Below are 14,097 nucleotides of genomic sequence, written 5' to 3' on the forward strand. Positions count from 1 at the left end.
TCCCAGTATGATCTCAGTTGCCCACACCAGTTCCAGTTGCCCCCAGTGTGCTCCTAGTCACTCCCAGTCACTCCCAATATGATCCCAGTCACTCCCGGTATGGTTCCAGTCACTTCCAGTTGACCCTAGCATGAGCCCAGCTGCTCCCCGTGTGATCCCAGTTGCCCCCAGCATGCTCCTAATCACTCCCAGTTGCCCCCAGCATGCTTCCTGTCAACCCACTATGATCCCAGTTGCCCCCAGAGTGAGCCTAGTCACTCCCAGTTGCCCCCAGCACGGTCCCAGTTGTTCCCACTATATCCCAGTTGCCTCCAACATGACCTCAGTCACTCCCATTACTTACCAGTACGATTCTCATTGCTCTCAGTATGATCCCAATTGCCTGTAATGTAGTTCCAGTTGCTCCCAGTATATCCCAGTTGCCCTCAGCATGTTCCAAATCACTCCCAGTCGTTCCCAGTTGCCCCCACCATGACCCCAGATGCTCACAGCATAGTCCCAGTCACTCCCAGTATGATCCCAGTCACCCCCAGTTGCTCCCAGCATGAGCCCAGCTGCTCCCAGTATGATCCCATTTGCTCTCAGCGTGGTCCAGTTGCTTCCATCCCTACCAGTATGATTCCAGTTGCTCCCAGTATGACCTCAGTTGCCCACAGTATAGTCCCAGTTGCTCCCAGTGTGATCCCAGTCTCACCCAACATGTTCCTAATCACTCCCAGTTGCTCCCAGTCACCTCCAGTACGATCCCAGTCACTCCTATTATATCCCCTGTATATTCCCAATATGATCCCAGTTGCCCTCAGTGTATTCCCAGTTTCTCTCAGTGTGATCCCAATATGCCCCCCAGCACATTCCCAGTTGCTTCCAGTTGCCCCCAGCATGCTGCCAGTTGCCCCCAACATGCTCCCAGTCACTCCCAGTATGATCCCAGTCACCCACTGGGTACTTCCCAGTATATCCCAGTTGCCCCCAGCATGTTCCCACTCACTCCCAGTCACCCTCAGGGTGATCACACTTTCTCCCAGTCACTCCCGTTCACCCGCAGTGTGCTCCCGGTATGATCCCAGGGGCTCCCAGTATGATCCCAGTTACCCCCAGCATGGTCCCAGTTCCTCCCAGTGTGCTCCCAGTGGCTCCCAGTATGAACTCAGTTGCCCACAGCATAGTTCCAGTTTCTCCCAGTATATCCCAGTCTCCCCCAGCACGGTCACAGGCACCTCCAGTCACTCCCAGTTGCTTCCAGTTTGGTCCACACTGCTCCCAGTTCCTCCCAGTCTGATACCAGTTGCTCCTAGTGCGCCCCAGCACACTCCCAGTCACTCCCAGTTGCCCCCCAGCATGACCTCACTTCCCCCAGTATGGTCCAAGTCACTTCCAGTGTGGTACTACTTGCTCCCAGTAACTCCCAGTTGCACCAGCATGGTCCCAGTTACCCCCCCTCCCCATAATCCCACTTCCTCCCAGTATGGTCCCAGTTTCTTCCAGCATGGTCCCAGTTGCTCCCAGTGGCTCCCAGTTGGCCCCCCCAGCGTGGTCCCAGTGGCTCGTGGTGTGTTCCCGGTGGGTCCCGGTGGCGGGGTCAGGCGGGGCAGCCGAGGGGGCGCAGGGTGTGCAGGAAGTCCAGCAGGGGGCGGCAGGGCGTGGCTGGGGCGCAGCGGGGGCGGGGCGGCACCTCCTCCACCCAGGGGTGGGGACCCAGCAGGAACTGGGGGCTGGGGGGGACGGTGACACGGGGACGGGGGGACACGGGGGGACAGTTGGGGTCAGTTGGGGACACTTGGGGACACAGGGACATTGGGGGACATTTGGGGACAGTTGATGACAGGGGGGGACATGAGGGACACATGGGGGACATTTGGGGACATGGGGACACAGGGGACATTTGGGGACATTTGGGGACACTTGGGAATATGGGGGACATGGGGGGACATTTGGGGAGACTTGGGGACAGTTGAGGACATGGGGACACATGAGGACACATGGGGGACATTTGGGGATATTTGGGGACATGGGTGGACATGAGGGACATTTGGGGATATTTGGGGATATTTGGGGGGACAGGGGGACATGGGGACAGTTGGGGAAATGGGGGACATGGGGACAGGGGGACATGGGGGACAGTTGGGGAAATGGGGGGACATGGGGACATGGGGGGACATGGGGGACAGTTGGGGAAATGGGGGGACATGGGGACATGGGGGACATGGGGGACATTTGGGGACACGGGGTTATTTGGGGACAGCTGAGGACATGGGGGAACATGGGGGACATGAGGGATATTTGGGGACACTTGGGGTCATGTGGCACATGGGGACATTTGGGGACAATTGAGGACAGTTGGGGACATGGGGGGCATTTGGGGATACTTGAGGACTTTTCAGGACATGGGGGGACACGGGGGACACTTGGGGACATGGGGATGGGGGGGACATGGGGACCTTCGGGGACCTTTGGGGACATTTGGGTCCCTTCTCACCATCCATTGGTGTCCATCCCCGCCCCATCAGCAGGATCCTCTGAGGGGGGCGGACCCTCAGCGGGCAGCTGCCCCGCCCTAGCACCTGGCCACGCCCCCCGGGGCCACCTCTGCCGCCCAGTTGGGACCAGTCAGCACCAGTAACAACCAGTACACACCAGTAACGCCTCCAGCGCAGCTCACACCCCCACACACACCCCCCAGCTTTCCCAGTCCGGCCCAGTTCAGTCTCAGGCTCTCCCAGTGTGACTCAGGGTCCCCACTGTGCCACCCCAGTATGGCCCAGTACATCCCAGTGCTCCCCAGTATAACTCAGGGCCCCCTCTAGCTTCACCCCAGTATGGTCCAGCATATCCCAGTTCCCCCTAGTATGGCCCAACCCCCTCCCAGTATGGCCCAGGGACCCCCATGGTGCTCTTATGCCCCTCCAGTGCTCCACCAGCACCTCTCTGTACATCCCAATATAGACCAGTATTGTCCCACAGCGCCCTCTAGTGGCCCTTCAGCCCCTCCCAGTGCCCCCAGGCTCCTCTCCCAGTCCTCTCACCCTCTCCCAGTGTGCCCCTCCAGTCCTCCCAGTCTCCCCAGTTTCCATCCCAGTCCACCCAGTTTCCACTCCCACTCCCTCACAATCCCCCCAGTCTCCTTTCTCAGTCCACCCAGTCCCTCCCAATGCCCCCATTCTTCCCCCAGTCCTCTCAACCCCCACCCCCAGTTTCCCCCTGAGCACCTCCCAGTCCCTCCCAGTCCCCCCAGTCCCACCTCCCAGTAGAACCTCCAGGATTTCGATCTCAAAGGCCAGGAAGGGCCCAACCTCACTCTGGGCCAGTGCTTGAACCACCAGTGCTGGGGTCAGGGGACAAGGTCATGGGGGTCAGGGGTCATGGGGGTCACAGGGGTCAAGGGCATAGGGGTCAGAGTCATGGGGATCCTGGGGTCAAGGTCATGGGGGTCAGGGTCACGGGGGTCACAGGGGTTAGGGTCACAGCAGTCATGGGGTCAAGGTCACAGGGGTCATGGTCACAGGGGTCACAGGGGTGTTGTGGTTTGAACCTACTCAGCAGCTAAATGCCACACAGCCGCTCACCCACCCTCCCCCCACTTGGGAATGGGGAGGGAATCGGAGGGGCAAAGGGAGACTCACGGGTTGAGATAAAAACAGTTTAATAATAGTAACAGAATAATACCCTGACAGCAGTATCAGCGGGTAATGTACAATACAGCTGCTCACCACCCGCCGACCCACACCCGCCTGCTCCCAGCCAGCAATCCCAAACACACAGGCCCCACAGCCCCACTCCCAGAAGTGGCCCCTCTCCCAGCCCTCTCCTGCCTTTATATGGTGAGCATAATGTCACGTGACATGGACTATCGGCCAATCCCGGCCCAGCCCTCCAGCTGTGCTCCCCCCGCCCCCGCACACAGGTGAGGGCACTGGGGCCTGGGGAGCCCCTGGGGTCTGGGGCTGCAGCTCCTCCCGCTGCTAAAACGAACAGGAACTCTAGTCCAGCCCCAACCAGGACAGTATCCACCCCTTATTCCATATCATTTTACATTATGCTCATGTTCCATATTTCTAATACATTATTGTTATTTACAATCCTCTTCCTTGGTCAAAGACATACGCATACAGATGTCATTCCCTCAGTCCATGGTCCATCACTGCAGGATGTATCATGAGTTGACTTGGTCCATAGCTTCAGGTTCCATCTGTCATAACAGTCCCTTCAGGCAGGAGGAGCGATGCTCAGTCCGTAGGGCAGAGGTGTCCTTGGACTTGACAGGAGGATGGCATGCAGTCTCTGTTGCAGCTGGAGCTGATGCATCTGATGCTGTCTGTATTCACAGTCTGCGGCTGTCGCTGGGCATCAGTTGCTGGAACCAGTCCTATTTTCATCCACGTTCATGTTTGCCATAACAAAGCATTGGTAGGGTGGTGTGGTTACTAATCTAATACAGCTTATTGGCTATTTTCACCTAACATTAAGTCCCCTTGAGGTACACATCAGACTTCCCCGTCCTTCTGCATTACCCACCAAGTGCACCCGGGTCCTTGGGCAAAGGTAATCCCACGGATGGGCTTACCTTTACCTGAAGGAGGTATAACCCAGACGGTCTTCCCCAGCATGTTTTTAGGGTGCACTACCGGGACTCTGTCTCCATCTACAATATGCAGAATGTTTGACTGGGCAGGGCCAGCCTGGTTGGCAGATCCTCTTGTATTGACTAACCAGGTGGCCTTTGTTAAATGTGTGTCCCAATGCTTAAAAGTTCCGCCTCCCATTGCTCTCAGCATGGTCTTTAGTAACCCATTATACCGCTCAATTTTCCCGGAGGCCGGGGCATGACAGGGGATATGATATATCCACTCAATGCCATGTTCTTTTGCCCAGGTGTTTATAAGATTATTTCGAAAATGAGTACCATTATCTGACTCAATTCTATCTGGGGTGCCATGCCGCCACAGGACTTGTTTTTCAAGGCCCAGAATAGTGTTCCGAGCAGTGGCATGGGGCACAGCATATGTTTCCAGCCATCCGGTAGTTGCTTCTACCATTGTGAGCACATAACACTTTACCATGCCGAGTTTGTGGGAGCGTGATGTAATCAATCTGCCAGGCCTCCCCATATCTATACTTTAACCATCTCCCTCCATACCAAAGAGGTTTTAACCGCTTGGCCTGCCTGATTGCAGCACATGTCTCACATTCATGGATAACCTGTGATATAATGTCCATAGTTAGGTCCACCCCTCGGTCACGAGCCCATCTATATGTTGCGTCTCTTCCTTGATGGCCCGAGGAGTCATGGGCCCAACGAGCCATAAATTTTTCGCCCTTATGCTGCCAGTCCAGATCTACTTGGGCCACCTTAATCTTTGCAGCCTGGTCCACCTGGTGGTTGTTTTGATGTTCTTCCGTTGCTTGATTTTTGGGTATATGAGCATCTACGTGGCGTACTTTCACAACCAAGTTCTCTATTCGAGCAGCAATATCTTGCCACAAATCAGCAGCCCAGATGGGTTTGCCTCTATGCTGCCAGCCACTCTGTTTCCACTGTCGCAACCACCCCCACAGGGCATTTGCCACCATCCATGAATCAGTGTAGAGATAAAGGACTGGCCATTTTTCTTGCTCGGCGATACTTAAGGCCAGCTGGATGGCTTTCACTTCTGCAAATTGACTGGATTCACCCTCTCCTTCAACAGCTTCTGCGACCTGGTGTGGGGCTCCATACAGCATCCTTCCACTTCCGATGTTTCCCTACAATGCGGCAGGACCCATCGGTAAATAAGGCATATTGCTTCTCATTATCCGGTAGCTCATTATATGGCGGTGCCTCTTCAGCTCGGGTCACTTCTTCCTCTGGTGACATTCCAAAGTCTTTGGTCTCTGGCCAATTTGTAATTACTTCTAGTATTCCTGGGCAGTTGGCGCTTCCTATTCGAGCCCGTTGTGTGATGAGCGCGACCCACTTACTCCACGTAGCATCAGTTGCATGATGTGTCGAGGGGACCCTCCCTTTGAACATCCAGCCCAGTACCGGCAGTCGGGGTGCCAAGAGGAGCTGTGCTTCTGTACCAATCACTTCTGAAGCAGCTCGAACCCCTTCATATGCTGTCAGTATCTCTTTTTCAGTTGGAGTATAACGGGCTTCAGATCCTCTATATCCTCGACTCCAGAATCCCAGGGGTCGACCCCGAGTCTCGCCTGGTGCCCTCTGCCAAAGACTCCAGGTAGGGCCATTCTCCCCGGCTGCAGTGTAGAGCACATTTTTAACATCATGTCCTGCCCGAACTGGCCCAAGGGCTACAGCATGACGATTTCTTGTTTAATTTGTTCAAAAGCTTGCTTTTGTTCAGGGCCCCATAAAAAGTAATTTTTCTTTCGGGTCACTTGATAAAGAGGGCTTACAATCTGACTGTAATTTGGAATATGCATTCTCCAGAAGCCTATCACACCTAAGAAAGCTTGTACTTCCTTTCTGCTGGTTGGTGGAGACATAGCTGTTATTTTATTAATCACATCCATTGGAATCTGACGACGTCCATCTTGCCATTTGATTCCTAAAAACTGAATCTCCTGTGCAGGGCCCTTGACTTTACCTCGTTTTATGGCGAAGCCAGCTCTCAAAAGAATTTTAACTATTTTCTCTCCCATCTCAAAAACCTCTTCTGCTGTATTCCCCCATATAATGATGTCATCAATGTATTGTAAATGTTCTGGAGCTTCACCCTGTTCCAGTGCAGTGTGGATCAGTCCATGGCAAATAGTGGGACTGTGTTTCCACCCCTGGGGCAGTCTGTTCCAGGTGTATTGGACACCCCTCCAGGTGAAAGCAAACTGTGGCCTGCATTCTGCTGCCAGAGGGATGGAGAAAAAGGCATTGGCGATATCAGTTGTGGCGTACCACTCGGCTGCCTTTGACTCCAATTCATACTGAAGCTGCAGCATGTCTGGCACAGCAGCACTTAATGGTGGTGTGACTTCATTCAGGCCCCGATAGTCCACTGTCAGTCTCCACTCTCCATTAGACTTCTGCACTGGCCATATGGGGCTGTTGAAGGGTGAGCGAGTCTTGCTGATCACCCCTTGGCTCTCGAGTTGACGAATCAGTTGGTGGATGGGAACTACAGAGTCTCTGTTGGTGCAATATTGCCGTCAGTGCACAGTCGTGGTAGCGATCGGCACCTGTTGCTCTTCAACCTTCAGCAGTCCCACAGCAGAAGGATCCTCTGAGAGCCCTGGCAGAGTGGACAGCTGTTTAATTTCTTCTGTCTCCAAGGCAGCTATACCAAAAGCCCACCGGTACCCTTTTGGGTCCTTAAAATACCCTCTCCGGAGATAATCTATTCCAAGAATACAGGGAGCTTCCGGGCCAGTTACAGCAGGTTGCTTTTGCCACTCATTTCCAGTTAGGCTCACCTCAGCCTCCAACACAGTCAGCTGTTGAGAACCTCCTGTCACTCCTGAGATACAGATAGCCTCTGTCCCTTGGAAATTCGACGGCATCAGGGTGCACTGGGCACCAGCGTCTACCAAAGCCTTATACTCCTGGGGATCCGATGTGCCAGGCCATCGAATCCACACAGTCCAGTAAACACGATTGTCCCTCTCCTCCACCTGGCTGGAGGCAGGGCCTCTCTAATGCTGCTCATAGTATCCATTGTTGATGAAGGGGTTAGTGCAGTCTGTGCGAACCTTGGTCTCATCCTGGTTACTCACTTCTTGTAAGTACGACTCAGAAGTTCTCCTCATAGGATCAGGAGCAAAGTCAATTCTTCTACGCTGTTTGGGTAACTGATTAGCTGAGACTGGAGCAGCACTTATCCTGGAAGAACCTTGATTTGTAGCCATTCTTCCTTCCAACTCTCGGACCAGCTCTCTTAGAACGTAGGTGGGTTTCCCGTCCCATTTCCTCATATCTTCTCCATGGTCACGCAGGTAATACCATAGGTTCCCCCGTGGTGTATACCGTCTCGCTTGAGTAGGGAGTCGTTTGCTCCTGATAGCTGAGACCTTAGTCTGTGGAGGTGGAGAGTAGGACATGTCCTCTTTGAGTTGTCGGACTTCTTGTGACAGTTCCTCCACAGCCGCGACGATGGAAGAAGAGAGACTTTCTTCGTAGTGCCGGAGTCGGCGAGCCAAGTCATCCGTAGCTGGTCCCTCTTCGTCTCTCCAGTCAAATACTGCTAGTGCATTCGAATGTGAAGATGGAGCACTCCGTATAAACTTCTGCCACATGGGCCGGCTGCATTGGACTCCATCTGGGTCTGTGGGTAGCGCATCGTCTGGATCATAATAAACCATCTCCCGCACAGCCAGTTCCCTCAGGTATTGGATACCTCTCTCCATGGCAGTCCACTTACTTAGATGACATGTAAGATCTTCTTGAAGGGATATCTGTCCCTCACACCTGACAGTAGTCATCTCCAAAGGCTGAGCGTTTGTGTCTTTCTTCCAATAATCTTGTCAATGCCTGCATCCCTGGACAGGGATCCCAGTTGCCTGGCTTCTCTACCTTCTAATTCCACACTGTTGGCCCCGCTATCCCAGCATCGGAGCAGCCAGGTAAGGAGGTGTTCGCCTGGATGGCAGCTGAAATCCTTTCTCATGTCTCGTAGTTCACTCAGGGATAGAGATCGGGTGATTACCACTGGCTCTGCCTCCTCCTCCTGTTCTTGTGAGGGCCCTGGTTCATCATCATCTTTTATAATGCGAGGGGATTTTTTAGTGTATTTCTTCTTCTGTATGGGAGCAACTGATACTGTTGTGGAATGATGCTCCAGTTCACCGCAGTACTTATCGTAGGGGTCGGATTGGCTGCAGCGTCGGTCGCCTGAGTTAGAGTGGCTGCAGTGCCTGGTGGGGGTGTCAGAGTGGTTGCAGTGCCGGTTGTTTTGCTCGCAGATGCAGAGACGTCTTCCTTTTGAGGGTACTGCATGGTGGCAAGCAGGGTTCGGTAGCCACGGGCCAGGCCCCAGCATGTTGCAATGATCTACGTCTCTCTTGAGGTGTCAGGATGACAGCACACCTTTTCTGAATATTTTACTAATTTCTCAGGATCCCGCACTTGTTCAGGGGTGAAATTCCAAAACATTGGAGGTCCCCACTGTCCTAGGTACTTGCCCATGCTACCCCACACTCCCAACCACTCATAACTCTGCAACCCTGGGGTAGACCTCTGGTTGGTATTCAGAAACAGTTGCTTAACCCGAAACAGAACCTGAACCACAGTCAGGAACACTACAGCTTCCAGAAACAAGACAACAACATTAATATGAGCATTCCATGGATATTCAGAGTTCTCAGCATTCTCAAGTATACTTGCAAGTAGCTTGGAGAAGGGGAAGATGGAAAAAGGTATCTCCCCCTTGGGTGGGCTTTCTGAGGAGAAAAGGTGGAGGGTATAGTTACTAACCCACTCCAGTAGGTGCCCCATAACTCCCAGGACCGAAGATTTTATCATGCCATAAATTAGAGTTACATAATACAGCAAGGCAAAAATCTTAATCCAATTCCCACGGGTAATAAGCAACGACATGGGGACTACATATGTTAAGTAATGTGATGTATAACACAACTGCAGCAACAAATCCCACGATTTTAGGAGCCAAGCAAATGACATTATAACAGGATGGGCAGTCGGCATTATAACAAACTTGATAGTACCCACAGATCAAATCTGTTATTATCTCAACCCTTCGTGCCCCACGTTGGGCGCCAAAAAGGACTGTTGTGGTTTGAGCCTACTCAGCAGCTAAACGCCACACAGCCGCTCACCCACCCTCCCCCCACTTGGGAATGGGGAGGGAATCGGAGGGGCAAAGGGAGACTCGTGGGTTGAGATAAAAAACAGTTTAATAATAGTAACAGAATAATACACTGACAGCAGTATCAGCAGGTAATGTACAATACAGCTGCTCACCACCCGCCGACCCACACCCGCCTGCTCCCAGCCAGCAATCCCAAACACACAGGCCCCACAGCCCCACTCCCAGAAGTGGCCCCTCTCCCAGCCCTCTCCTGCCTTTATATGGTGAGCATAATGTCACGTGACATGGACTATCGGCCAATCCCGGCCCAGCCCTCCAGCTGTGCTCCCCCCACCCCCGCACACAGGTGAGGGCACTGGGGCCTGGGGAGCCCCTGGGGTCTCAGGGGGCTGCAGCTCCTCCCGCTACTAAAACGAACAGGAACTCTCGTCCAGCCTGAACCAGGACAGTGGGTCACAGAGGTTGGAGGGTCAAGGAGGCTCCTGAGGTTTGGAGGAGTCATGAGGGTCAGGGGTCAGGCTTCGCTGGGGTCAAAGGGGTTACTGGGGCGCTGGGGTCAGGGGTCAAGGTCGGGGTCAAGGGTCACCATAGTTGATGTGGGGGCTGTAGCAGGCAAAGTCCAGGTGATCGCCCAGCATCAGGGCCGGCAATGCCCGCCAGAGGCGGGGGCACACGCCTGGAGGGGCGGGGAGGTGCATCGCAGGCTGAAACCCCTGCACCCCCCCCAATTCTCCCCCCAACAAGATATCGGGGTGTCCCCCCAGATTTCGGGGTCCCCCCTGCCGTGGTCCCACCTTGGGCGCAGAGGTAGAGCTGGGAGGAGCAGAGGGTGGGTGGCACACTGCTCCTGTGGGGGTCGCTGTAGGACACAGTGCAGTGCTGAGCTGGAGGGGATGGAGTCAGTGGGGAGACATGTCCCCACCCTGCCCCAGGACCCACCCACTAGTGCTCCACCCACAGCAGAGCTCTGCCCCCCACCCAGAGCCCACCCACAAATACACCTCATCCTTCTGGTCACGCCCACCCATTCTGGCCACGCCAATTCAATATGGCCACGCCCACCCCTTTCTGGCCACACCCACCCAGCTCATAGTAGTCGTAGATAGCCGCCATGGCCGGCTGGATCTGCCCCAGGACCACCTCCTGGGTGGCCCCGAAGCTGATGCACTGGCGCCGCGTGGGGACCTGGGGGGACACAGGGGATGTGGGGGGACACAGGGGGGTGGACACGGGGGGGGACACGGGGGGACACAGGGGGACAGAGGGGACAGGGGCTGGGGGTGCCCCACCTCGTCAAGGTAGATGACCAGCCGCGTCCTGCTGAGCTCGTAGTGGCTGATCCAGCGATCGACCACGTCCCGCAGCCGGGGGGGAACATGGTGACACTCCAACAGTGCACCCCGATGCCTGACACCCCCTGTGCCCTCGCACCCTGACACCCCGACACTCCAACACCTGACACCCCCCGCACCCCAACACCCCAACACCCTCAACACCCCTGAACACCCCCAACACCCCAAGACCCCAACACCCCCCAGCACCCCAAAATCCCCAAACCCCCTCAACACCCCCAGTACCCCCAACAACCCAGACACCCCCTAATACCCCAATAACACCCAACACCCCCCAACAAACCCCAAGAAACCCCAACCCCCAACACCCCCAACACTCTAACACTCCCCAACACCCCCCAAGAAACCCCAAGAAACCCCAACAAACCTCAGCCCCCCAACACCCCCAACACCCCCAACACCCCAACACCTCCCAAGAACCCCCAACACCCCTACACCCCAACACCCCCCCCACAACACCCCCCAACACTCCAACACCACCACATCCCCCAACACCCCCAACACCCCAACACCCTCAACACCCCTGAACACTCCAACACCCCAACACCCCCAACACCCCAACACCCCAACACCCCAACACCCTAACACCCCCAACACCCCCAACACCCCAAAACTCCCAACACTCCCCAAAACCCCCAACACCCCCAACACCCCAACACTCCCCAACGCACCCCAAGAAACCCCAACAAACACCAACCCCCCAACACACCTCAACACCCCCAACACCCCCAACTCCCAACACCCTCGAACACCCCAACCCCCCACCCCAACCCCCCCGCCCGTACCATCGAGGTCGAGCCGATGGGGCCTGAAGCCGCTGAGCAGGGACATCTCGGCCATGGCCATTCCCGACAGCTCCACCCCCGCCTCCTGCCTGTGCCAGGACAACCCCTCAGGGGGCGGAGCCACACACCACACCCCCACACCCCGCCCTGCCAGGGAATGGGAAGCCCCACCTCCCTGTCCAGGCATGACAGGAAGCCCCGCCCCCATCTCCAGGCAGAATGGGGAGTACCGCCCCTTCTCCCAAGCGGAACAGGAAGACCCACCCCCTTCCACAGGCATAACAGGAAGCCCCGCCCCTATTTCCAGGCCAAACAGGAAGTTCCTCCCCAAGCCCTGTGAATGGAGAATCCCGCCCCACTATAGCCCCAGGAAGTCCCACCCAGACAGACTCAGTACCAGGAAGTCCCCCCCCCAAGCCTGCTGAAACAGGAAGCCCCACCCTGGCACACAGGAAGTCCCGCTGATACAAATGAATGAAGCCAATCTTTATAAAAAGCATATAATTTTATTTGGGTTCAATCAATTCAGGGTGAGAAGCAATAGGCAAAGCCGCGCTGGGTGCGTGGAGAGCCTCAACTCTGCCACAATGCACACTCAGTTCTAAAAGCAATGTCTTTTATACTCTTTCACCAGCGTCTCGACCAATCCCTTTCCATCAGATAGTCGTCCTGCACTTCTTCCATTGGGTCATTTGAACTGTTGGAGTAGTTTCCTCCTCTCATTGGATCTTTTGAAGGTTTGAAGGTTTCCACCTCTTGGCGTGCTTTCCTCCTATTGGGTCTTTTGAAAGTCCCGGGGTCTCATCTTTCCGTGGGCCTTTTCTAAGCAGCTATTGCATCAGCTCTAGGGGAAGGTTTTCTAAGGAGAGTTTACATTTGCCCTAGGGAGTGTTTCTAAAAGGCGGTTACATTGTTCCAAGCCAGAAGCACACTCTATATTCCTACACAGTCTCCATTTGATTCCAACATTCACCACAATTATTATACAGGTTATAGTGATCACAAATCATTTCAGATCCACATAGAGTACAACAATTACACTTATCACACCATACTCTATCTTGACACAAATCATGCCTATGTTTTCCACAAGGTTGCTGTGGGTGATGTGCAGGGGTTCTGTTTGGAAAGGCCACTATTCTGGGCCTTGAAAAACAAGTCCTGTGGCGACATGGTACCCCAGAAAGAATTGAGTCAGATAATGGCACTCACTTTGGAAATAATCTCATTAACACCTGGGAAAAAAGAACATGGCATTGAGTGGGTATATCACATTCCCTATCATGCGCCAGCCTCTGGGAAAATTGAGCGGTACAATGGGCTACTAAAGACCATGCTGAGAGCAATGGGAGGTGGAACTTTTAAACACCGGGACACACATTTAGCAAAGGCCACCTGGTTAGTCAATAGAAGAGGATCTGCCAACCAGGCTGGCCCTGCCCAGTCCAACCTTCTGCGTACTGTAGATGGAGATAAAATCCCAGTAGTGCACCTTAACAACATGCTGGGGAAGACTGTCTGGGTTATTCCCACTTCAGGTAAAGGTAAGCCCATATGTGGGAATTACCTTTGCACAAGGACCGGGTGCACTTGGTTTGTAATGCAGAAGGATGGGGAAGTCCGATGTGTGCCTCAAGGGGACTTAATGTTAGGTGAAAATAGCCAATAAATTGAACTGTATTAGGTCAATCACCAAACAACCCTATCAGTGCATCGCTATGATTGACACATATTATATAATGTCATCACATTCATGAAGGAACACATGAACTCAAATAAAGTCAGGGTTGGCTTCAGCAACTGATGCCCAGCAACTTCCATAGACTGTGAATACAGACAGCATCAGATGCATCAGCCACCAGCTCCAACTGTAACAGGGACTGCATGCCTTCCTTCTGCAAGGTCACCTAATCACCTGTGCCCTACTGACCAAGCATCACCCTTCCTGCCTTAAAAGACTATTATGACAGATGGAAATCAAAGTTATGAACCAAATGAACTTATGATACATTCGGCAGTGGTGGTCCAGTGACTGAGGGAATGATGTCTGTGTGCACATGCCTAAAACCCAGGAGAAAGGACAACGATCAATTAGACTGTACTGGGTAATATGGAACTTGAGCATAACGTAAATGATATGGAATAAGGGGTGGATACTGTCCTGGCTTGGGCTGAAATAGAATTAATATTCCTTTTCAGGGACTAGAT

At 54.0% G+C, this 14,097-nt stretch overlaps 1 protein-coding gene across 1 annotated transcript; it reads right to left on the bottom strand.

The window, feature by feature from the left end:
- Window positions 1–2,228: 2,228 nt before the first annotated feature.
- LOC122153929 (complement C4-like) lies at window positions 2,229–11,950 on the bottom strand. The gene is made up of 7 exons (XM_042797878.1): window positions 11,890–11,950; window positions 11,042–11,184; window positions 10,835–10,937; window positions 10,547–10,636; window positions 10,339–10,428; window positions 3,239–3,322; window positions 2,229–2,242 (listed from the first exon to the last, which is right to left on the bottom strand). Exons 1-7 carry the CDS (start codon window positions 11,948–11,950, stop codon window positions 2,229–2,231), a joined length of 585 nt encoding a protein of 194 aa, XP_042653812.1.
- Between the last annotated feature and the right edge of the window lie 2,147 nt (window positions 11,951–14,097).

The sequence above is a fragment of the Tyto alba genome, unplaced genomic scaffold, assembly GCF_018691265.1.
Source record: "Tyto alba isolate M040663 unplaced genomic scaffold, T.alba_DEE_v4.0 Super-Scaffold_27, whole genome shotgun sequence".
NCBI classification, from domain to species: Eukaryota; Metazoa; Chordata; class Aves; order Strigiformes; family Tytonidae; genus Tyto; species Tyto alba.